This window comes from Danio rerio, chromosome 15 (genome assembly GCF_049306965.1).
Source record: "Danio rerio strain Tuebingen ecotype United States chromosome 15, GRCz12tu, whole genome shotgun sequence".
Classification (NCBI taxonomy): domain Eukaryota; kingdom Metazoa; phylum Chordata; class Actinopteri; order Cypriniformes; family Danionidae; genus Danio; species Danio rerio.
Genome location: NC_133190.1, coordinates 32,917,483 through 32,944,437, shown reverse-complemented (window position 1 = coordinate 32,944,437; position 26,955 = coordinate 32,917,483). Strand labels below are relative to the sequence as shown.

The window sequence follows — 26,955 nt, the reverse complement described above, 5'->3', positions numbered from 1 at the left end:
CTAAGAAAAAAGGATTTTGATTGACAAACACAAACTAGATGCATTGGTTTTTAAACAAACAAGGGCAAAATAAAATTCGACCGATAATGGATTGATGTGTTTTATGGGAATTTATGAAATTTCTGCTTCGGGTAAAGTGTTTTATTGCGTGATGTTTATTTGCACTGTGGGCTCAGGAGTTAGTGTACTCTCAGTGCTGGGTTGAGGCTGGAACAGTATCTAACACATGAAACATAAAAGTAATTGGCGGTTCATTCCACTGTGGCGAGCCCTGACAGATCAGGAACTTGCCAAAAAAAATTATTAAGCGAGTGGTGTTTCAGATTTACTTATGGACCCTTTTTACATTTCCAGGTTTCTCAGCAGCTCAAGTCATCTTTGTCGGGTAAACTTAGAGCGCAGTGAATGGGAAAGTACAATATATATATATATATATATATATATATATATATATATATATATATATATATATATATATATATATATATATATATTTAAATCTTGTTTGCTGAAATAATAAAAGAAAAACAATGGTGTTATCAAGACTTTCAGAAAAAGGAAAAAAAATAGTGTGAAACTGATGACGACAGCCAGAGGAATGACTGTCCTGCCCCATAGACGCTGCATTAGACACATCTCACAAAAGCACATCTCAAAAATCATTCTTTTTTTTTTTGGCTTAGTCCCTTTATTAATCTGGGGTCGCCACAGCGGATTGATCCGCCAACTTATCCAGCACATGTTTTACGCAGCAAATGTCATACCAGCTGCAACGCATTTCTGGGAAACATCCATACACACTCATTTACTCATATACACTACGGCCAATTTAGCTTTATCCAATTCACCTATACCGCATGTCGTTAGACTGTGGGGGAAACAGGAGCACTGCGTCGCCATTAGTAGTAATTTGTTTTTTGTAATTTGATGCAAAGATAACATACATACATAAATACATATAAATTTTTATACATTAAAAAAATCTAATTATTAAAAACTTTCAAGGATTTAAGATGCAGATGACCGATGAATGTCAGAAGTCTTGATAAAAGAGTCCATTTCTTACAAACAAGATGCATAAAATTAAAGAATTACAGGATTAAACATTCTTCTTTTTGGTGTATCTGGGTTTTGAAAAAAATCTAAATGGTCCAGGTGATCTTGAGCACTAGTATCCGAAGATGTCCTCATGGTACCGTTTTTCATTCTGTGATAAAAAAAAATGCATAACAAAATAATTAGTGTACACATATCTTTACAGATAAAAAAAACATTAAGATTTTAATTTTCTTAATTTGAGGAAAACTCCTAAACACAAATGCTGTTAGACATTTGCTCTAAATTGTGTTGTCATGTTGGTGGTTGACCTTGAGCCTTGACAGATACTCCTCAGCCTGAGCAACAGTGATGCCCATCTGATTGACTAGGATCTCCTTGACAGTAGCAGCTACATCGCAGGCCATGTTCACCCCTCCACAGACGTACACATGTCCTGAGTTGTGGTGCAGAACCTCAAAAATCTTGTCATTTAATTGCTCTCGCAAGATATCTTGGACATAAACCTGGAGCAAGAGTGCAGAAATAAATGCAGGATAACAGTATCTACTAGCAATGACATGTGACTATCTGAGAGTGTCAGCAGCCAATTAAAAAAAATTAAATCATTAAAAGAAAGCTTTAAATTTTAATTTAGAAAGTTTCCTGTTTTATTAAATAATAATAATAATAATAATAATAATAATAATAATAAGATAATAAATAATAAAAAAGTAATAATTTATTTTGTTCAATCATTTATAAAAGATCATAAAAGTAATTTGACAACATATTGAATACTAAAAGTCATAATTAATGGTTTAAATCATTAAACTTTGCCTTAATCCTTCAAACCAATAAACCAGGACACTTTTAATCATTAAGAAATAAAATAAAATAAAATGTAGTATGTTCTATAAATAGGGTGACGCAGTGGCGCAGTACGTTGTGCTGTCACCTCACAGCATAAAGGTTGCTGTTTCGAGCCTCGGCTAGGTCAGTTGTGTTTCTATGTGGAGTTTGCATGTTCTCCCTGCGTTCGCATGGGTTTCCTCTGGGTGCTCTGGTTTCCCCCACAGTCCAATGACATGTGGTACAGGTGAATTGGGTAAGCTAAATTGTCCATAGTGTATGAGTGTGAATGAGTGTGTGTGTAGAGTTTTCCAGAGATGGATTGCGGCTGGAAGGGCATCCGCTGCATAAAAACGTGCTGGATAAGTTGGTAGTTCCTTTCATTATGGCGACATTGGATTAATAAAGGGACTAAGCCAAAAATGAATGAATGAATGAATGAATGAATGTACTATAAATGTAGTATGCTTCTATCATTGCAAAAAATGCTGTTCTTACTTAGATTTTTTTGTATTGTTTCTAGTCAAAAAATAGCAAAATAATCTTATCACAAATCGAAAAACAAAATTATTTTGCTTACCCCATTGGCAGATTATTTTGCTTGATTTAATGAAAAACTCATTTCATTTTGGCATATTATTACTTAAAACAATATGTTTTGCTTGTCTAGAAAATGTTTCTTGATGTAAGAATTTGTAGATATTTGGACTAAAAACAAGACAAAAAATCTAAGTAAGAAAAGTATTTTTGCAGTGTATTCTTTTATATAATTTATGCGCAGGTCAGAATATATGCGGTCTAATTTATTTGGAAATATATCTGTAAAGATGAATGACACGTCTCCCCTATTTCAACAGACAGCCTGTGCAGTGAAGTGGCGTGGCCAGAGGTGCTGTAATGCTATTTGCAGAGAGAGTGCAAAAATGCCGCCCAAACGCTGCTATTTCCACAGAGCTTCTTTTGTTTCTGTATTTGGGCTTCCGAAGGACACGACAAAAAGAGAGAAGTGCTTACAATTTTTTAAAATTATGTTCCAGAGAATTATAAAAAAATATGGAGGCTAGCTAGCATTCGACAAAGGGGAACTTCCAGACTCTCTCCCAGTTCATTGCTGCATTCGGCTAAAAACTCCTCAAACCGTTGTGAGCCACAACCTGTAAGTAATTTAGCAGTAATCTAGCATTAACGGTATATTGTAGCGAGGGTGTAAAAAAGGATGTAAACAACGGTAAATGCTGTTTGGCACCCCTAACAGTTTAGCTGCAAATTCATATTTATTCGTCAAATCGCTGTAAACATCCACAATCTTTAGCTGCGCTGCAGTGTTTCTCTATGTGGCTGCTTTCTCTGCGTTCTACATCTAAAATAAATTGTTTGTCAGATTATATTTTAGAGAGCAGGCATGTTCAGCTATGTGCTCTTCATGACTGAACTGTTTACACAGCGCAAAAGCGCCTGCTTTAGGAGTGTGACGTGGTAATGTGGAGCCGATCCACGAATCACAGCACATTATGTTAGCTGACCAATCAGAGCCTCTTGACGGTGGGCCTTACAGAGGAACTAGGAAATGTGACGGACATTTTCATGTTAGCTGAGTAGCTGTATATAATTAAAGATATAGGAAAAAAACTGAGTTTCTACAAGAGAAGCATGAGCACACATTGCTTTGCAATTTATAAACACAACCAAGCCTTAAAATACACTTTGGACCACCCCTTTAAACATTTAAGAAGACCCTTGCTTTTAATATATTATATAACATATTATAACTGTATATAAAATCACTTTTGTATATTTAATTTGATCCACACACCAACAATTGTTTCATATTTGACTGAAATATTTATAGTTATCACTACAGTGTTGCTCTACCTTAGCTTGTCCAGTCTGCCTAGAGTACGCTGTTGTGATGCTGCTTAGAGTACCATTGTCTCTCATGTCCAGAATCTCTTCTTTGTACAGATGATCAGTATCTGAACTTCGACACCCAAACACAAGTGTCATCGGATTGCCTTTCAAACCTTGAAGAAATACCACAACTTCAGACAAGCCAATTTCAGGTGCACTCTTTGAAATTACTTGACTGTGATATAGGATGAAATTCAATACCTGTTTTATTCATGTCATGGAATTGCTGTTGCCAAAAGCTACGGAAGGGAGCAATGCCGCTGCCAACTCCCACCAGAATACATGGAGCGTTAGGGTCCGACGGAAGATGGAACCAGTCAGAGCTGGAATAGATGCATAAATGAAAAAAGTTAGTGAGTTTTAGTCCCCTCCACTAATATCAGCACCCCTGGAAAATTAAGCAAAGAAGAAAAAAATCATATTCATTAATTCATTGTTCATTTATGATTTGCTTTAAAAAATCTGAAAAAGCTGTAGTTTGGTTTTGGATAAGAGTAGAGACTTTTTTCTAGAACCCTTTTCAAATAATTTATGGTGATCACAAGTTCAGGTCGGATTGTAGTTTTGGAGATTTTGAAACTAGAAAATTTACTTTCTTGGAGAATTCCCCCCCCCCCACCTAATAGTGATAAATACTGATTCTATTCAATTCTAGTTGACTGCAATGTCTTAATTATTGTCACCATGCTGTTAATGGCCAGTTTGAGTGTTTTTGCAATTATCTAAACAAGGTTAAAGGTTAAACTCTTTAAAGTTTTTTTTTAATTTTTAAGTAAAAATTTTGCTAGAGAACACTGTTTTTAGATGAACGAATAATCTGTTCAAGGTAATAAACTAAAAAAAATGGTTTGAATAGGTAATATTTAAATCAAAGTCTGACCTTTGTCAGGAGTGGCAGTCTTTCTCTGTTGACATCAGTTTGACGGATTCAGTCACAATATTCCCAACTGCACTCCTTTTACCATTAGATTGCAATGAGTGAATGATGTGCATAAAGGAAAGCCCCACCCCCTACTCAATATTCTGTTTCAGTTGTAAGTAGATCAACATGAAATAAAAGTCTCAAAATCTTCCAAATTACACAGACTTTAAACTGCATTTTCACTGATGTTCACTAATTAAAAAGTTTCAATGAATGTCCATGAATGGCACATTAGGCTGCTGTTGTGCCTGTATGTTAAGAAATAATTTAATATTAAAGTAATGTTTAGAAATTAAAACCATATCAAAATGGTTTTAGCTTAAAATTTATTTCTCATGACTTTTATTGGCCACTATGAGAACAACAATGGGCAATTTACCTGATAATTTTGAATAAATTAAGGTACATACTGTTTGCATGGCTGTGAAGTGCTTCCTCTTCCAAAATTGATTATTCTATAGCCGTTTTAAAAAGTTCAGCTTTAGCCAAAGTTAGCACGTTAGTCTTAGTCAATACAATCCGGTGACTGTATTTGACTGCCAGTTGATTAGAATAAAATTAATAAAATGGAGCTACAAATAGCCTAACCATACCATCGAGCCTGAAATAATACAATATAAAAATATGGTATAAACAATTAAGATTTGATAAATCAAGAGTAAAATTTAAAGCAGCAACTAACAAAACCCCCTGATACTTCATAACCTGGACAAAAAAATTGTGTGACTTTTAATGTTGTGTGAAAAAATGTGAAGAATGACTGAGTGGTTTTGTCCTGCAGTATAGGTTATCTCATACTTACAGCCCCCAAGGTTAAAGATCAAAAGCTTAAACAATAAACACACTTTCACAGCCTTTTTGCTAATATTTTCAAAGGGTCCAAATATTAGTGGAGGAACTGGTATAATTATGAGAAAAGTCAATGTGAAATGAAGGATACCTATGGAGAAAGCATGGCACCGTGTCTCCTTCTTTGATGGTGTTGAGCCAGTTACTGCACAGACCAAAATGAAGTGGACCTTTTCCCTCTATAGAGAGCAGAACAAGTGACAACTGATTAATTTTCTCAATGAATCTAGAAGTGAGTAGTTTTACATTGAAAGTTTGGTCTAATGTACCCTGTGTATAATAACTAATTACAGCAACAGTAAGGTGGAGCTCCTGAGGGTGGAGGTCAGGAGAGGAGCTGATGGAGTAGAGTCGGGGCTTCAGCAGAGGCAGCTGACTGAGAAGAAAAGCAGCCGAAAGTTCCAGAGAGGGAAACTCCTCCAGCACCTCAAGGAAAGTCGGCTTGAAGAAATCCTTCCATGTTGTGTAGACCTGAAAGTCCTGTGGTAGAAAGACAGTTTGCTGTGTATTTATCAATTACTATATCAATAAAGTTTAGCTAATGATCTATATATAAACCATTTTTCTCGAAACGGAAGTAGTGAATTTCTTCATATGGGTCAAAGACAAGATATAGAGCTTATCAAATGTCAAAAGAATAGAAGTGTAATATAGCTTTGAAGACCCCATTAAATCAAAATAAAGTTTTTTTAGATGTTAGTATCAGTATTTTAGTCCTATAAATATCATTAAGCTAATGTGCTACAAGAAATTGCAATGAGAAGATATAAAAATCCAGTTTGTCAGTTATAACTTCCACCTAAAAGGATCAACAATGTTGATGTCACTTCATACTTCAGTTTCTGATCAAATCGTCTGCTCTTTATTATCTGACATGTTTCGGTTGTGCTTGAGCTGAACCACTTTCACTGGCAGTGGCAGACTGTTTTTAAGGGGGAGGGGCTACTCAATATCTTGTCCTGTGTTCATGTTTCAGTTTTTATTTTGTTATACATCTACCAAAATGCACATTTCAAAGCGTTTCATGGGATCTTTAAGGGTTGTTTATTCCATAAATCGTGACAAAAGTTTGCTGCTAGGCAAAAAATAAAGATTATTATCATAAATTTTAATATGCTTTACAAAAAAAAAAAAAAAATGAAAATGTAATTGAGTGTTAAAATTGTTTATACTCTATAACAAAAAAAAAATCTTGTCGGGAATATTTATGAAAAGAATCCTGTCATGACATATTAAAAGATTTAAAATGAACAGTGTGAAAATACTTATTTATTTAACTTTTATTTATATCAACTTTTACATTACTCTTCCAACTATTTTACACATTTGTCAGCAATACATTTTTATATTTAAATTTAAAATAATCAACTAAGGTGTGTCTACATAAAACAAGGGAGCAGATAGGATTTTTTTCTGGGGGCAACCCTTAGCAAGTTATCAGCAAATTATTTGCACTAATAATTTATAAGCAAGAAAGCACTGAACATATATGACAAAAACAATTATATTAATAATAAAATAAGATGTTAAAATGATCTTTTAATCAAGCCAGGCTCATTACGGATAGGTTATACAGGTCTTCTGGAGACAGCGAAATACATAACTGGAGGTACGTCTGCTCGCAGTTTTTGTTTTTACAAATGCACCAGAGAGGGCATCTTCTAGCATAAATCTACCAGAAGGCACAATATACACTTCAGCCGACTAGGCCAGCTTGCTGTCATCTGACTGACTGACCGACCCACCCCCATCCCTTAACCCAACCAATAGTGTTTTCAAAAGCAATCTAGAAAAAGCCAATGCAGCCGCGTGATTTCATCACATTTTCACAGATTTCAGTTTATTTATTTTTTGCTTTTTTTGCTTGGTTTCTGGAATCGTTCTTCGCTGGACTCAAACCCCGTCATAGCAGTCAACTCAGCCCCATGTCCTAACTTCATCGGCCTATATTTGGTGAGCTACTAGTCAAACTGGTAACATTGGAAAAGCCATACGTACAGAGGTACGCGGTCAGATGCGCTAAAAGGAATAGAAGCCGTTGGCGGCATCATACCACCCCATAGACTAAATGCAGGCATACGTAGCTCTGGCTGCATAATTCCCATTCTCTGAAAATGTAGACAGGGGTATGTATCCACAATGAGTCTGTGGTCCTTTTAATGGATGTTTTTAATCTGCTGATTTCAAAAATCACCTCATCATTTTCCTAAGGGAATTACATTTCTAAAACTCTTAAGGCCCTAGAAAACTTGAAGCAAAATCAGACTACTGGAATGACGTGATTGTAAACAAAATGAACTTATTTTGGCCCTCAAATAAATGATGAAAAAGAACCTTTTACATAAACCAGGGCCTTAAAGTTACTAAGCTAACAACAAAATATCTTGCAGTTCTCATCCCCAGTTCTACAGCCCCTGCAATCATCAAAAAGTGACTTACTGATGCCAGAGCGAGCAAGTGCTGTCTGTGATCCTCCTGTCTGGCTATCTTTGAGAGTTTGCGGAGGAGGCTTTGAGAGGGTGGGCTGGTGACGTCCAGATAGTAGGTGAGAGCCTGGGCAAGAGAGCATGGCGGTATTCGTTCATCTCTCTGCCACCTTTCACCATCTATAGAACAGAGTTATTAGATATCATTATGTTATTATGAGTTAGACATCCATTATGTAATTAGATGGTTCAGTACCAGCATGGGCACTGAGGAATTCCAGCTGAAGGCTCTGGTTGATAGGATTGGCATTGGACAGATGCTTTAAGATGCCAGCCACTAATCCAGGTGAGTTCCCTGCGAAAATCCCCACATGGTCTCCTGGGGTGAAGTTTAAGGGCTCTGTGTTTCCTTCCATTTCCAGCTCCACCAATATTGTAGCACAACTGAGTACAAGTAAAATAATAAAAATATTGAGGTTTTTATATGTTTCAGAAAAAAAACTAATAATATTGTAAGATTTGAGATATCTCAGATACATTGTGATGCCTCAGATACTTCGATGTGTCCACATATGGACAATGCAAGAATACACAGTTTATAAACACAAAACTTGCCTCCACACACCCAGCTGAGTGAAACTGGCAAAGCATTTACATTTGATCAGTCTCCCCTTTCTTCTTTCCCTTCACCTCTCCAATCAGAAAGATCATATCAAAATATGACCAATGCAGGTAATTTTAACCATCAAGTTTGATATAATTTAGAATGTCTCAGTGCGACTTGTACAATGGTGTCGTTCCCACAGATGTAAACAATCAAAATGAAAGATTTGTCACATCGGGAGACCTTTGACCCACTGCAAACTAAGGGTGTGCACCCTATCTGAGGGTTTCTATTTTAATAAGTCTACAATTTGTTCCCCATAGGCAGAAACTCTTCAGATCTATATGCAAATTCCGATTGTTGTTTCACACACCCCTCCTTGGAGGACATTCTCTCTTTTTGGTTTGAGTATTTACGTAAGGAAAAAGGGTTAAAATGCTCAGGGCGATTCTGTAGCCAGGTCAGCCAGTCATGGTATGACCTTTCACGTGCTATAATATGCATCTTATTCATGTCAAGAATGCATCTTTTGCTCTTAGATCTATTTGAGAACAAGATATCTTGTATTGATTGTTCATGAATTGACTGAAAAATTGGCATACTTTAATGCACATTTACCTGACTGATAAATTTCTATGTTTCAGATTGTTCTAATTGATCTCGTGTAATTAACTCTAGTAAATTGCATCCAAAAAGTACCTAACACCTCAAGCCTTTGCTCAGGGCACACTAACTAATGTTTTAGAGCTCCGACTAAGGGGCATTAGTGCATGTATACTTAGATTGTAGCGACTAAACATTACACACTGATGGTGCTTTCTATTCAGAACAGCAGTTTTGTGAGACCAATCTAAATATGGGTGAGCCTCAACCTTTCTGGTTATTCTAATGCTATTCTAATAGTTCAATTTTTTAAGTCACAATATAATTATTTAAAAAATACCAGTAAAGAAAGTTGGTCTGCTTGGCTCTATTGCAAATAATTATGAAATAGCTATAGCATTATTTTCACTTTGATCTATGGGGATTGCATGAAATATTTTAGAATTAGTAAGTCGGGTTTCACCATTCTTGAATGACCAGGACTAACAAGCATGTAAATAAATGATTGGATAATCAGCTTGTAAAGACTCAAGCTGTTATAGGGATCTAAATAAACAAGTTTAATATACAAAAACAAGATGAAACAGAATAATTAAAACATTCATCTAAATTCATTAATCAATGAATATTCTAAAACACCTCACATTAACATTATAGTCAGATATAAGTTTGATTTAAACTAAAACAACATAGTGTACTGGAAAAATCGAACACACAGTGCACCTTTATCCACCCTCATTGGACTAAATGAGTGGACCCTTACTTAATATATTTGTAATTTTTAATAATAAAATCAATTAATTGTAATAGTATTAACAAAAATAATAGATCTGAGAAAAACCTTGACTTTGCACTCTGCAGGTTCTGCCTTCTCTTCAGTTTCATGGGAACCACAGCTTTAGAATGAAGAGTCGACAGAGCTGTAAATCCAAACCAAATAATAATAATCACTGCATAAATCTCACAAATAAATCTGTTATTAACATTGATGACATGATTCTTAAATACTGTTAAATACTTATTATAATTAAACTGCATCTCTGAAGGGTGACGCAGTGGCGCAGTAGGTAGTGCTGTCGCCTCAGAGCTAAAAGGTCGCTGGGTCGCTGGTTCGAGCTGGCGTTTCTGTGTGGAGTTTGCATGTTTAATAATAATTGCAAAGACATGCGGTACAGGTGAATTGGGTAGGCTAAATTGTTCGTAGCGTATGAGTGTGTGTATGAGTGTGTGTGGATGTTTCCCAGAGATGGGTTGTGGCTAGAAGGGCATCTGCTGCGTAAAAACATGCTGGATAAGTTGGCGGTTCATTCCGCTGTGGCGACCCTAGATTAATAAAGGGACTAAGCCGAAAAGAAAATGAATGAATGAATGAATGAATGCATCTCTGAATTCAAAATGACACTAAAACCATTTCTACGTCCGTATTTAATAAAAAAGTATACTACAGTCAACTTTCAAAAATGTTTTGATCAAAATAGGTTCAATAATTTTAGTACAACTTTGATGAAACAGGATGATCTTCTTCAAATGCTGACTACTGTAGTCCAAGCAAAAAATGTTTAATTGCTGTTAATGTACTTGCTCTACTAAAATGTAGTAGGTGACTTTTTTCCAAAGCAGAACTTTAAAGAAAATTTTTTGCTTTGAAAATTCTTTGGTGAATTAGAAAATGCAACTCCTACAAGCACCTTAAAAGTAAAACAAAAATACTTCTTATGCAGTGAAACAATCAGTCTGTATGAGAAACTGAACATTTATATACTACATTATTACCTTTAATCAAATGAGTGACAACAGCAGTGGAAATTTGAAGAGTAAAGAACACTTAGTGTGCTCCTGAAGAAAAAAAATTCATATATATCTTGTTTTTCCAGAGTGTATATTAACAAAAAATGTTAAGTTTGGGGTTAACTATCTATACTTAAATATTGTATAGTACAGTATTATGCTTTAGTAGAACAATACATACATACATACATACATACATACAGTTGAAGTCAGAATTATTAGCCCCCCTGAATTTTTAACGCCCCTGTTTATTTTTTTCCCCAATTTCTGTTCGTTCTGGGAAGATTGTTTCATCACATTTCTAAGCATAATAGTTTTTAAAAAAAATTCTAATAACTGATTTATTTTATCTTTTCCATGACGACAGTAAATAATATTTTACTAGATATTTTTCATTTTCAAGACATTTTTCGATACAGCTTAAAGTGACATTAAAGGCTTAACTATGTTAATAAGGTGAACTAGGCAGGTTAGGGTAATTAGTCAAGTTATTGTATAACGATGGTTTGTTCTGTAGATTATCGAAAAAGAAAATGTGCTTAAAGGGGCTAATAATTTTGTCCCAAAAATGATTTTTTTAAAAATTAAAAACTGCTTTTATTCTAGCTGAAATAAAACAAATAAGAAGAAGAAAAAATATTATCAGACATACTGTGAAAATTTCATTGCTCTGTTAAAAATCATTTGGGAAATATTTAAAAAAGAAAATCAAAATCAAAAGGGGGCCAATAATTCTGACTTCAACTGTACATACATACAGTGCACAGCTCTTTTTCCCCTGGCTGTTTGACCTAATCAATTCTGAAAATGGTATCAAGCTCTTACTATAATTATCCAATAATATAATAATATTCAATAAATAATATGGTTTTGGTGCAGGTCTAAATGTACCAGTGATTCGGTCAACTGTACAGCTGTCATTCTGAACTCTGTATCTCTGCGAATCCCAGGAATCCACCAGACAATCAGTTCCTGGAAGTTGCCCTTGAACATTAAACTCCTTGCATGCATCCTACACATACAGAAAACAAACATCATACAATTACTTTTAAAATTCACCAACTTAAAGTGCTGAAAACAATGATTGTTCATTGTTCATTACTGTTTATCACATGGATGTGTAGAAATACTAAATTCTGATTGGTTAGTCAAAACCATCCAAGGTATGTTATTCTGAAATCACAACCTCTGAATATCACAGGCTCATCCGGAAACTTCAAATCAACTTGACCATCAAGGAATATGTATCTGCTTGTTTATCATGCCGCTGTTTTTGACTGACTAATACGTACATTTGTCTGCTTCATTAAACCAGTTTCAACTATCTTCAGTTTCAACATCTTTTGACTGAATAATGCAAAGGTTAGTGTATGCTCCATCAGCTGTTTTTGTTTCTGTCAGCTTTGTTTGTTATTAAAGAACTAATAAACTGTTATGTCTCAGAACAATGTTTTGTGTCTAATTTTTATCTTTTGCGGCAAGAAGCCATGTAATAAGCGGAATAAAATACATCCAGAATGATTGTTTTTGCATAATAAAGTCTGATATAATAAGCCTGTCTGCCTTTATTCTGTGATAATAACCTCCTGGATGTATTCTAACTTATTACCTTAAAGGCAGTGCAAGCCCAGGATGAGAACGATTCCTCCTGTCCTTTCAGCTCATCTCCCTCTCCTGTACTGGAAACACGGATGGCTCCCAATGATGCAAACATAGCATCCAGAGCATGGGCAAATGCACAGAAGTGTGGATACATCCGAGAGCCAAGACCAAACACACAGTACCTGTTTGAGGGAATTATATTATTTTGGGAGTCAGTCTATACAGGATTGGAGAGAGATAACTGATTTTAAACACTGACCTGACTTTGGTTCTGAGGGTTTTTAGGCTGAGAAGCTGCTTTTTGAAACTCTGAGACCAAAAATACAAATAAATACATGCACATAATCACAGATGAGAAGCACATTCAACAAATAGTTATTGCAAAAGCAAATGATTTTATCTAAACATCTTATCAATTTGACATACTGTAAATTCTGCAAACTCCCATACCTCACCGTTTCCTGGACAGTCGCCATTGCCAAAGGTGCTAGTAACAACAATTAGGAGGCTTTCCTTCTCAAGTTCACTTACATTGTAGTCCTCCATGCAAACAACCTGTTTAAATAATGAGAAAATATATTTAAAAAGATTTACAAACATTGCCATTTACCCTGAAAATGACAATTGGTCAGAATAAAAATGGTTTTATTTGTTGTCTTCTGAAGTGTTTAAAAAAAGTTTAAAATAATTATAAACATGTGAAAACTAAATCACAATATAATACAAAATATTTGTACATAATCTTAGATTTCATCTGTCTCATGGTAGCATTACCCATATTGTATGAGCATCCATTTCTTATAATTTAATGCCACTAGTCCTTTTTTTGTAAAATACTTATTAACATGTAAATAAATCTCTTCAGACTAGCAGCAGACTAGACTGCATGTGTGATGTTTACCAAAAATGTAAATTAACCCAAAGCTTTGAGCTCACTACACTTTAGCACATGCTGAGAACTAGTTATTCAATATTTACTCTGTTAAAAAAAAGCTAATACTATTAGAAATAATCTTCATTTCTTGCAAAAGACAAATCATTTCGCTCAGTAAGACCTCAGTATATCACCAGGAGCCACAGAGAATGATTGAGACTTTTTTGTTTATTTTTAATCTTAAAAGCGGAGGATCATTGACTTGCATTAAACAAATGACCATAGATAAAATTTTAAAAAATCTTCTTTAAAGTTCCACTGAAGAAACAAATGGTCAACTATGTCTTCAATGGCCTGAGGGTGAGTAAATGAACTGTAAATTGTATTTTTTGTGAACTACCCCTTTAAGGCCCAGAACAGGTAGATTTAGCTCAAGGTAGCAATTTTTCTTGTTACACATTTAATACAGTGTGATATTATGAATAATGTGTGTCACACAAAATACACCACCTTGGTGCCATGAAACGTTACACATGAATCAATGGTGATGGTTCGTCTTACCCTGGAGCTGAAGCAACAGTTCATGATGCCGTTTAGTTTCTTAGCGAAAGTCTGTGATTTTCCAGTTTCTGTGGCATAGAGAACTGTACAACACACTCTCTTGGCCATAGCCAACTTAATAAGTGCTTGTGAGAAGAGAACTACTCTAGAAGAGAGAAATGAAAACAAGAATTTTAGCTACTGTAACCAGTCTGCTCACCAAATATTTACAGCTAACCATTCAAATATTCATTAGATTTTTGCAGAAAGATCTCTTCTGACAGAACAGCACTGTGTTGTTCTGCTGCGAGCATAATATTGCGGTACCTGATCAGTCCTTTAAAGCTGATTGTACAGCGCCTCGCTTTTCTCTTCATGTCCTTCCACTTGTGCGTCAACCAGGCTTCAGGCTTTAAACAGCAAGAGACAACACATGATCATGTAAGAACATCTTAAAACACTTGTTTAGACTGTCATACAACACATACAATAGCATGATACTTTGAGACTTGAAAATATTTCAGCAATTTCTGATTGTCAATAGTTAGACTCTTTTTTAAATAAAGGTTTTAGGAAAAACCAAAAGAGGTGTTTTATAATGATGCCTTTTTTGTTCATCAAAGAATGTTATAGTGAAAGGGTGTTATAAGAACCAGTTTTCAAGCTGTAAAAAACATTTTAATAACATAAGCAGCATTTTTCCCTATAAAGAACCACTGGTGTAATTAATTGGTTCCACTAATATTAAAAGGATTGTTCACCCAAAAATGTTTTCCTAAAAAACACACACACACAAAAAAATATTTCTAACCATTTACTCACAGTCAAGTGGTCTAAATATTTTTGATTTTCTTTTTTCTGTCGAACATGAAACAAGATATTCTGAAAAACGTTGGAAAAAAACAAAGCCTTTGACATCTATAAATACTATAGAGGTCAATGGCTGTTTTTCCCAACATTCTTCAGTATATCTTCCTTTGTGCTCAACAGAAAAGAATACTGGATTGGAACAAGGGAAAGATGAGTAAATAATCATTAAATTAAAATTTTTGGGTGAACCATTACTTTAAAAGTTCTTCATGGGAACATCAATGCCAATAAGGGGCTTTTATTTTTATGGATATATCTGCTTATTGTACCTGGTAGTAGAAAAAAGGTGAGAGGATGTAGTTCAGCATTTCCTGGTGAAAGACTGGAGTCAGAGATCCAGACATTGGCGGCACCAGCCAAACCCAGTCGGCTGGACATCCTCCACGCAGACGCACCTCCATCTCCATGTGCTGCATGAAGGACTCTGATGCAGAATGGTGGTCAGTAATGGTGACTTTATTTTTCTGGATGTCAGTAAGACAAAACAATCATAAAAACGGGGAAGGGTCCAATCTATCTAGAATCATGTACTGATTCTTTAGTACATACTTATAGGGATTTATTTTTACATCCATCCCTTTAGCTTTGACCTTTCATAATGATATATAGCTATGATTATGTTACATATGAATCTATAAATAAAATTTGACTGTAAAATTGTTATGTTGTATAAGATTTATCTCGATGTATATCTTGGAATTACACAGTTTTTAGTAAATAATGAGTTTAATATAACAATATCTGAATCTAACAGTCAATAAATCTATTTCATGAACTTAAAAATCAACATATATTTGTATGTTTTCTAAATTATACTTCCCGTTGATTATTAGGCTTAAGTGTAGACCTTCATGCTTAACAAAATAAAATAGAAATAAAAAAATTAAAAAAATCATGTACTCTCAATTGATACTTTTTGAAAATACTGCTTACGCCCCCGAAAATATATATTTACTAATGAGATCAGGAATCCTCTGTCCCAAGCCAAAGCCTGCTATTCAGATCCACCTTACCTGATAACTATGCATGACTGCTACATTAATGGCCACCAGAGCCTGGTCCTTCCATAGCGAGGACAGATTTTGAGTCTCCAAGCTCATCTGACGGCCAACGTGCTGCAGGCCATAAGACAGCAGAAAGCAAGACTACTAAAGAACTTATAAACACTATTGTATAAAAAAACAAGCAATAAGAAGCACCTCAAGAACATTGTAGCGCTGGGTATCACAGAAGTTCCTCACTCCAATCTCAGTGCCCATGTACCAACCGTTAAAAGGACATGCTGGGAATTCAAGACCACCAATCTCCAGCAACATGTTGGACACCGCAGGCAATGCATACCAACGCAGGTTCAAATCCTTAAACCACTCATACCTGAAAAAGAGTTAAAACTGTGTGACTAGCAAATATGCAATGTAACAATTACAGTAAAATGTACAGTATTACTGGCAATTCTGGTTGTACTTGTTAATCTACAATGTGCTTGTAAGTTTTGTCAGCAATTCTGTAAAATATACCAGTAATACTGTAAAATGTACAAGCGAACTGTACATTTTACAGTATTACTGTTTATTTTACAGTATTACAGGCAATTTTTACAGTACTACTGGAAAAATTAACAAGCGCACTGTAAATTTTACAGTATTACTGGCAATTTTTACAGTATTATTGGAAAGTATTACTGGAATTTTTACAGTATTACAGGAAAAATTGACAAGCACACTGTAAATTAACAATTACAACTGTGCTGTGGTTTTAGATTGTAAATGTTAAGTTACAGTGCACTTTTACAGTGTACTCACTAGCTACTTAATTGGCTACACCTGTTTAACTGCTCACTAATGTAAATATCCAATCAGACAGCAGCAAGTCAGTGCATTTACTGTGGGTATGTGGACGTGGTAAAGATGATCTGCTAAAATGAAAACTTAGCATCAGAATGGGTGACTTTGCTGGTTGGGCTGACAAAAATTATATTGTTCGACAGTATATCTTCTCTACAGACACGTTAGGTCTTGGTACATGTTGCATTATTGATTGTAATAGCAGTATAACATATTGCCCATAATAAATGTACATCCTGATGACCTGACAAGGAAGAGAAAACACATTGTTTTTACAGTTTATCGTCACACAAATGATTCGTCTGATCCCAGTTGAACCACTGAATTCAGTGTGAAATGGAGTGTTTTGACAATGTTTTTGTTTCCTTTTGTGGACTTGGATTATATGGGGACACTTGCGGTCTATGGAGGTTTAGAGAGTTTTCAGATTTCACTGAAAATATCTTAACTTGTGCTCTGAAGATGAACGAAGGTTGCAGGAGATGAACAAGATGAGGCTGAGTAATTAATAATAGAAGTAATAGAATAGAATCATAGAATAATATGGTTTCTCTCTAGGTTTTTTTTTTCCTTTTTTTCCTTCACTTTTGTCAATTGGTGAAGTTTGTTCCTTGCCAATGTCTCCACTGGCTTGCTTGGTTTGGGACTTGTGGAGCTGTGCATCGAGGGATTTGCTCTTCAGTGTCTGAACTTTAAGCGTTAAAAATTTACCCACAATGATCTGAACTGAACTTCAACTCTGAAATCTGGACTGACACAGTTTCAATATACTAGGATTTCTATCTTAAGCTGCTTTAACACAATATACATTGTAAAAGCGCTAAATACTTTAAATAAACATGAGTTGAATTAAGAAATCTTAGCTCAATTAACCCTTTAAAGCAGTTTAAAATTTGGTTCAACCCAATACTACCAATGTTTAATAAAGCTTAATAAGCTTAATACTACCAATGCTTAATAAAGTGGCTGGTTATTCACAACTATTATCAACAGATCGTTGATCATGAAACTAAATGCAGCATTTCAGTTTTCAAAAATAGATACAAATCCACATTTCTCTGTCTGCATAATTGCAACCCCTATGGCTCCATTACCCAGCACTTCAGTCAAATTCACATAGCACGTCACTGTACTAAATAAGCAGTATTCTAAAGTAAAGTGTGAGACTGAGACAGGTTAGATTTTTGGCCTCACTGATTAAACTCATTTGTCAAGTAGGGATAAAAGAATGTGACATTGAGACAGGTCTTTCAAGTCTGAATGGCTTTGGCAATCTAACCTGATTTTTAAGCAAACTAATTTACTGCAGAACCAATTGGAATGCAAGTCATCTGAAAAATCTGAGCACCTCAGTCAAGAGCTGTGGGTGAACAACATTAACATTGCACTTAAAATCACAAGTGAATGTCTTGACTTTTGTCTTTTTGAGCTAGGACCATTGATACTTTTATATTTAACAGAACAGTTTAGAGTGCAGTCATTCAATTGCTGAGTCTAATCTACTATGTTCTTCCACCCAGTCGGGCTCACTTACTGTGGGTGCTCCATGGGAACTTCCAAAATCAAATCTTTGGGAATTTCAAAAAGCTGGGGGTCCTCTCCATTAGCTTGTAACACCAGTGGAAGTACATCAAATAGACCGTACTTTGGAGTCCAACCAAGCTGGATACAAATCTGGGCATACAGTAGTTGACATTTTATTTAGACATTAAATTAGTTACATGGTTTTTTTCATGATTTGATGAATGTTTTACAGGATTGCAGTGCAGCCCCGAAAAACTAATTATTGGCCATTTTTTATACTTTGCCAACCACTAGGTTTTTATCCATTTGCTAGCGAGTAGTTTTTAGTGATTTTAATATATTCAGATCTAGTATGATAACTTATTATTTTAAACATTTTAATAAATACAGGTCATTTGTTTAACAATAGTTACTTTAAACATAAATCTATAGTAAAATTAAATTTGCATTCCAATTTTAATGTTAATTTATATACATATATAATTTAAACAAATATGTGTTGCAACTGAATTACCAACATACTGGAAAGTACTGCAAAGAGAATATATCCATTTAAATATACATATAAACATTAACAATAACACAGATTATACAAGCTGTAAAAATAAGTAATGCTCAATGTTAGTTCATGTTAGTTAAAACATTAATTAGTGAGAGCCTATAGTAAAGTATTTCCAAAATACCTACCATAATAAACGACATATATTAATGATAGTTAACCATTTTTACGCAAACAATGAAAAATACTTTAAATGTATCTTAGTTTATATAATTTTAACATTTACTAAAACAATATTAAAATCTGAAACTCTAACTGTTTATATTATTTCATGCATCTCGGATGAAATTAACAGTTTTATTTTTATTCAGTAACATTTTAATGAACATTGCCCATTCATGGGAATTCTGACGTGTCTCCTGAGAAAGACACTTTGGGAGATCGCTAGATGACCAAACACTTGGAAGAGTAATGTCGTGGTCACAGTCAAGTTTGAGCATGTGAAAACGGGCGAGATTAAACAAGATATTAAACATTTAAAAAGTGAGCGATTTGTCTATATTTAAAATTTCTATCCAGAGAGGTCATGTTGATCTTCGATTGGTCTCACGCAGTCACTTGATGTAAATTTCAAAGGTCAGAGTTCACCAAGCTTTAACATTTCAAGGCAGCGAACTGCGAAACTTGTTGCATAACCTTGCGTTCCTGGTCTGACGCATTCGCGTGTGTATGAATTAAAGTCTATGAGGAGAAAAGTGCAGTGTGATCACAGCTTATGAAAACAAGCAAATGAAGGCTGAATGAATTAGCAGAGTTTGGCTCCGCAGGTGCCAGCGATTAATCATTAACAGAATATATCAGCTGGCGCTTGTTAAGCGAGATTTATATTTTCGCTTCAAAGCAGTGCCTCCTTTTCTGCGTGAGTGTGCGGTGCCTCTTTACAGATTCTGTACAGCTGTGGGCTGGGCGACATGAACACATAAGCTCGGTATCAAAAACGCTTCACCATGCTCTCTAACAAGGAGATACGTGTGTTCTGCTCTCCTAAGTAAGTTTACCATTTTGCAAACCCTAGAGAATTCCTCCAAGGGCCCCAGCACCCGAGTCAGCGGACTAGCTGGGTGCCTGGCCCAGAATGATGTTTGGTATGCCCACTTGGTTTACCCACTTGCTAGGGTTCAGTGTAGCCCCCCATATGCTTATTTCAGCCACGGAGTGTTCCCCCTTTTTAGGCGGACATGCGTCTTCCTTACCCTCTAACCAGCTTATCATATATAGCTCTCCCCCTCCATAGGGCTAGTCCATATGTTTTTATTGCATCAAGTTTTCCCTCGTTTGGGTAGCAGGAGGCCTCTGCAGCGTCCTCTTACTTCAGGGACCCGCACGCTTACTAACGTTCTTTCGTAAATCTAAAATCCGTAGACTATATTAGCTAGGCAAAATCACATTTACGACCCCCAATCTAAATTCTTTAAAATTATTCCCATGTAATGGTAATTAAGGGCTTAGGGAACATTGGAAGGTGGCACCCTTGGTGAAGCTTGTGCGCTCACGCTATGCTTGGCAAACTTCATATCAGGGGCATGACAGGCTTAGCTGCTGTGGCATTTTCTATACCAGGGGTCACCAAACTTGTTCCAATAAAGGGCAACACCTCAGATAATGAACATAACCCTTGTTCCCTGAATAAGAAACAGAGACGTGTGTCTCTGTTGCCACAGCATCTGAGTCTCCAGCTGTTAGCCGAGTGATCGGCTCTTTAGCAGGCAAAAATCTAAATGCTCACAAGCACCAGCTGATAAACTCTGTTAATGATTAATCACTGGCACCTGCGAAGCCAAACTAATGCTGCGTCCCAAATGGCACACTATACACTATGCTCTCATGCACTATGTACTTATGCACTTACACACTCAACAGGATGGTACATGTATGTAGTGTTGTCCCAAATGGCACACTAATGTTTTTTTACTAAGCGGAAATTCAAACCGTTTCTCTGATGACGTTTGACGGTTGCCAAATCAGTTAAATAAACGACAGAGTTATCAAATAATACCTGCTGTGAGTATTGCCAAATTCACCATCGGGAGGCGCTATAATCACTCTCGTAGGAGAATTTTGCTTTCACCATCCAAAATAAATAAAGTTATTCAACATGTGCGTCCGATTGCTCCGCCCCTTCTGCTACGTGAGCAAACCTGCGATCGTTGAGTGCGTGAAGTGTCCATCATTACACACTTCATTTTACCAGCTGAATGAGTACATCATCCAGGTAATTAAAGTACACTTATTATTGTTAGAGTTTTCAGTGTGAACACACTACTTACACTATATATACTACAAAATGGCGTAGAATAGTGCATAAGTATGCGATTTGGGACGCAGCTTCTGCCAATTCATTTGGCATTCATTGGTCTACTCTTCAGAGTGACTGGCCGTCTAGTCATCTCCCATAGTGTCTTTCTCAAGACACATGTCTTTGTTCCCTATTCAGGGAACGAGTGTTATGTTTGTAACTGAGACGTTTTGCTTAGGCTGCATACTTCCATACTAGACTGCATACTTCCATACTATACAGTACGCTAAAATAAGTATGCGAGCCGAGTAGTATGTCCGAATTCATAGAATTCGAAAGTCAGTATGCAAGAAGTACCCAGATAACTACTACTTCCGGTGAGATTCTGAAGTGCGCATCCCATGATGCCCCGCGAGCAAATTCAGGAATGGGAGTAAAGCGACACAACTGACGCAGGTAGGTCATGTGACCATGGCAAAATGCCAGATGCAGTACATCCGAATTTAATTCATACTGCTCACATTCATACTATGTAGAACGCACTTTTCTAACAGCCGAGAAGTACAATTCAAATGCAGTACCTACTGAGTTGTAATTGGTTTCGAACGCAGCCTTATTGTTTGTTAATATCAATCATTGGATTACAAGGACAGTTCTTAAAAAATGGAAATATATTTACTATCAATACACCCTCAAGTGGTTCGAAACCTTTATGAGTTTCTTCTGTTGAACACAAAAGAGGATATTTTGAAAAAAGTTAACAACCAGTAACCATTGACTTCCATAGTAGGAAAAACAAATGCTACAGAAGTCAAAGGTTACTGGTTTCCAACATTTTTCAAAATATATTATTGTTCAACAGATAAAAGAAACTCAAACAGATCTGTGAAAATTGAAGGATATGTAAACAATCAGATTTTTCAGTTTTAGGTGAATATCTCTTTAACCAATGGAACCTTACCATAAAGTGATACCAAAATATCTACTGTAGAAACTAAAAAAGTATCAAGCAATACAAAATTTACCTCAGTGAAGTCAACACTGGCAGGATCTCCTAATAATGTGCCGTCTATCATCTTATAGCCAGCGTATCGTATGAGCTGACTATTCCACACACGGAAATCATGCTGGCCATCAGCTCTTTGAGGAAACACAGTGATGGCAGACCTGTCAAAATAAAGATCTTTATTGCATCAACATCTCATCAATTTTGCACAGGCAATCAAGATTTCATGAAAACGTGGAATAACATTCTCAGTTTACCTCAGGTTGCCTCCATTGGTAGCAAACTGAATATGATCACATAACATCTGAAACATGTCCTCAGCAGTTTGGCATTTACGCGCATCAAACAACTGCACAGAAAAATACCACATAATATAAATCACATTTGTAAATACAGGTTTAATATATCTTTATAGGGATAGTTCACCCCCCCCCCCCAAAAAAAAAAAAAACATCATTTACTCTCAAGTGGTTCTTTTGTTGAACACAAAAGATATTTTAAAGAATGTAGGAAATGGTAGCCAATGACATCCATAGAAGAAAAAAACAAAAAAGAAAATAGCTTGGGAGTCAGTGGCTACTGGTTTCCCCCATTCTTCAAAGTATCTTCTTTCGTGTTCAACAAAGGAAAGAGACGTAACAAGAAGTGGAGGGTGAGGGTAAATAAAATATTAATTTTGAGGTGAACTATATATAATTTTAGGTTCAAACTAGATAAACTACCTGCAAATTAGCCCATTGAATTCTGCCAATGCATCTTGGAGCATTCCTCCATGCTTGTTTAGCCCCGAATTCCAGCTCTTTTGTGGTGAGTTGATATGATCCAGTAGCATCTATTTCCATTGCAACTTCCTCCACACGAGACAAGTGTTCCTCAATCTTTGAGCTAAAACCACATGTCATCCAGTCATAAAATGTACACTCTTCAGTGTCACATAAGTTAATTAAAAGCTTTGTTATGACATTACAGGACAGTGAAACACAAAAGTGCAACATCTTATTAAGGATTCAAGTGAACCAAATAAAATATCAGCAATCAGACCATTAAAGTCCAAACTAAACAACAAAAAATCTGAATATTTAGTTCTTTTTTCGTATCTATGTTGATTAATCGTCATATTTTGCTAGGGTCAGATTTACTTGATTTAGATTTTATGAGTTGTTGAATATGCAAGCTAACCTATATATTTTTTTCTTAAAACTGCTTGACTTTTTCTCATTTAGGGCCATGGACATACATGCAAAACTTCAACGTGCTGGTGTGTTTTGAAATGTCCAAAAATAAATTTTTGTCAATTTGACCCGCATCTCATAATGCTTTACAGCTACTTTTTCCACTAGCTTATGAAGCCCCCCTCCTTTTTTTCAATGAAGAATTATGTTTCACAAGCCAGAAATTGTGAAAAATGCATTATACAAATGTTGCTAAACCTATGTTGATTATTATTGATACTTTTCCTTTATACATTCTTGATGCTTTTTCTCATTTGGGGCACAACTTACTGGTGTGTTTTGAAATGTCCAAAAAATATATTTGTTACGTTTCTTGTGTTAGCTATTGTAATGCTCTACATCAAGGGTGCCCTTTCATGTAGGCATTTCAAAGTCAAATTCACTGAACCAAAAAAAGTATAATAAGAACAGAGGATGAGGTATTTTTGGAAAAAAATGTAATAATTTAATGATAACAAAAAGCAACAAGTCAATACAAATGTGCAAAAGGTCTCCAAAATTTGTCACCAAAAAAAGTTTTTTTTTTTTTTTGTAATTCATATGTTCAGAAATGTTTTTTGTAATGTTTAATAAAGTGTTTCTATACATAAAAATATATTGTTAGAATCTAAATTCTTTGTTGTTTTTCATCGAGTCTATTTGAACTGATTTGAACTGGTCCTTTCAGGACGTCAGCAAAAAATGAACAGAATAGAAAGGTTAAACTTACTTTTTAACTGACTTGTAGTATTGATTGATGAAGTCAACAGCTTGCACGAGGATGTCATCAGAACAATGCAAAGTGGTCATGGGACAGCGCGTCAAAGATTTTGGAGTCATGATTGACCCTTCACAAATCTTAGACGAACAAATATGGCTCTAAAATAAAAACAAGAAACTTTTCTTACTCTCTCAGAAATACAGGCACAAAAGCTGTGACTGGAGCAAGGTGTTTTCAAGGTTTATAACAGCAGTATTCCACTTTTACGTTTTGATGCTTGATAAAACTCTTTTGGTCTTTTACCTCTATAGAGAAATATATTCCTAGTGAGTGTTTAATGCAATAATACCTCACCTTAACCGCTCTGTGATGTAACACATCTTGATGGCACGAACTATCCTGATAGTTCTTTAATTGCTTAGAAAATGGGCACTGCTTGACTTTATTTTCCCATTGCTAGAAAACCAACATAACATTACTATTTACTTAATCACATTTAATTTCATGTTAGTTAAAGTTTGACTCACCATATCCGGTTTCATCTGCTGCAGTAGTTCGCTCTTGTGAGTGACCTGGTTGCCCATGTGTTTCTGAAATACTGCAGATCAGTTTCATCAAAAATTGCAGTCAATAGTTTTTGATGTTTGTCAAATAAAAAATAACACAGGAGGATTTAAAGTTTTAGCAAAGGAGCAATACTACGCTGGCTAAGAGAGTATAACGTGCTGCAATTTAAGAAAATACATACAATTACCAAAAAGCCTGCAAATTAAAAAAAGATCTTAATCCATTTGAAGATATCCTCACAACACATACATATTAAAAACTATGAAAAGACTATGCACAATGAAGTTGTAGGTGGTCTTTAAAAAGTGAGTTTTTTGTTTGTTTATTTTCACATCCTGATTTCCTTGTCTTTTGTAATTTATTAGCCTAAATAACCATAACAGAAATTGCCAGGTCGGTCACATTTTAGTGTCTTTTTGAAACATTTCTGTTGTGTCCCATGCTATTTGAAAGTGTTGTGAGAAAATGCAGTGCACTTTTGTAAATTGTTTGTGTTGTGAGAAAATGCAGCGCGTTTTTTATTTATTTATTTGCATTATGGGAAAATACAGTGCGTTTTTTAACAACTATGTTCGCGTTGTGAGGATTTGCAGCTCACATGCTGTCAAATAGATGATGATCTTTTCTTAATTTGCTGGCGTCTTTTGTAATTGCATGTGTTTTCTTTGCGTTAAGCTCTCTCGGCCACCGTACAATACAGACTAAATGCAAAAGAATTCATTCTGGTTGCTCAAAGGGCAGTCCTTTGAGGACATTTTTTACACAGGTATTGATTATTATAATACATTTTTTGTCAGCACAATATTCTTGACAATTCCAATCATTTGACCAATTAGAACTGCAGTCAAGAGTGTGATTATGTGTAGAGACATACAATTAAAATTTGAACTTTAGGTTGCTTTAACTGTAATAAAAGGAATATAAAAAGCAAATATTAAAAAGAATAAAACTTTTCTATCAATGACATTCTTATATATTGTACACTGTAAAAATGTTGGGTTCCACACAATTGATTGTGTAGGGACAACATAAAGGAATTAGGTTAAGTTAGTTTTTACTATTATAAGTGAATTGAAAATAAAACAATTAAGTTTTCCCCTAAAAACTCAAGAATTGTGTTGTTTTAGCTATTTTAAAGAAATAGTTTGAACAGTTAGTGTCATTCTTAAGTGTATATAAAAAGTTACTGTTAACAAAAAGTAAAAAACTCAAAAACAACATAACATATACTTTCGCATTACTTTCCTTAAAAGTAAAACATTGCTACACTTTAAAAAATCCAGGGTCCACACAATTCATTCATGTTGTCCCAACACAAATTGATTAAGTTAACTTAACGATTTAAAAAAATGTATGTGGATTAAACATAAAAAATTAAGTTGTCCCAATGAAATCTCAAGAATTGTGTTGATTCAGCTTTTTTTTTTTTAAATAACTAGTTTGAACAAGCAAAAAATAGCTATCTTTTAGTGTACTTTTAAGTGACTTTAGACTGTAGTATATTACTTTAACCCAAAAAAATAAACAAGAAAAAAAAAGACTAACAAAAATGAATGTTTAATATTAGCTTGTATTTTTTACATGCATCTAACATGGGTTATTACATGACATTATGAATTGACTGAGTTTCTTACCTTGGTGCCAGGTTCTTTCTCAGTCTGCAACAGAGACTTTCCCACTTGATGAAGCTTATATAGTGGACCTGGAGAGGCTGTTGGTGAGGGCAGGTCAAGAGCTGTGCTGGTGGTGGAATTTTGCCTCAAGGAGGGTGGGACAGCAGCCCAATTACTGTCTGACCACAGGAACATGATCTCACACCCACACTGAGTCTTCAAACTCTGACAGTGTGATTAATTGAAAGCGAAACTAATTACACAGGTTATCTGGACATACAACTGACAATGAATGGGTGGATCAATTAACAAAATAGGAAGAACTTGATTGTGTTTAGGGGATATTCATATTAAACCATTAAAGGCAATAAAAATAAAAGCATTTTTTATATCCTCTTAATTACCTTTAATTTTGGGAAAGAATTAAAATGTAACATTTGTTACATTTTGGCCCATTTTGTTTCACGTTTGGACTGTAAAGTGTTTTTAAAAATATATAAATTATGTTGTTACATTGTAAAATGCATTCTGAGGGATCAGGTTTGACAGCCGATGTCTGAAATACAGTATCATGTCTCCAAAGTAATGTAAATTTAAAGACTGTGTCTTTTGTCTAACAAATGGCCGGGAAATATTTTCAGGCAAGACCTGGAAACAAGATTGTAAAGACCCTTTACCTAAACTTGTCATGGCAGTTTTTGTGTCTACCATTTAGCACAGCCCCCTAAATTGTAAGTTGCAGGCTGCACTTGTTCAGATTTTTTTGATGAACGACACAGCAACAGAAAGTTCTCATTAAAG

The 26,955-nt window shown here is 35.2% G+C and overlaps 1 protein-coding gene and 1 long non-coding RNA gene across 6 annotated transcripts in view; one reads left to right on the top strand and one right to left on the bottom strand.

Annotated features, from left to right (window-relative positions):
- The window catches only part of LOC137487766 (uncharacterized), a 190,447-nt gene that overhangs the window by 9,218 nt on the left and 154,274 nt on the right, over nt 1-26,955 (top strand). The window lies entirely within an intron of this gene.
- Nucleotides 666-26,349, bottom strand: nos2b (nitric oxide synthase 2b, inducible). Of its 5 annotated transcripts, none has more exons than XR_012390536.1 (26): nt 26,176-26,206; nt 24,502-24,572; nt 24,329-24,430; nt 23,984-24,132; nt 22,765-22,927; nt 22,300-22,391; nt 22,062-22,203; nt 18,252-18,391; nt 16,073-16,247; nt 15,887-15,988; nt 15,143-15,337; nt 14,331-14,413; nt 14,025-14,169; nt 13,040-13,144; nt 12,849-12,898; nt 12,597-12,771; nt 11,879-11,999; nt 10,041-10,119; nt 8,249-8,436; nt 8,006-8,172; nt 5,858-6,046; nt 5,658-5,745; nt 3,997-4,118; nt 3,760-3,908; nt 1,368-1,562; nt 666-1,207 (listed from the first exon to the last, which is right to left on the bottom strand). XR_012390536.1 is itself a non-coding variant. In XM_073923142.1 (26 exons), the coding sequence occupies exons 2-26, from the start codon at nt 24,556-24,558 to the stop codon at nt 1,169-1,171; spliced, it is 3,129 nt and encodes a 1,042-aa protein (XP_073779243.1). In that variant the 5' UTR covers nt 24,559-24,572; nt 26,176-26,206; the 3' UTR covers nt 666-1,168.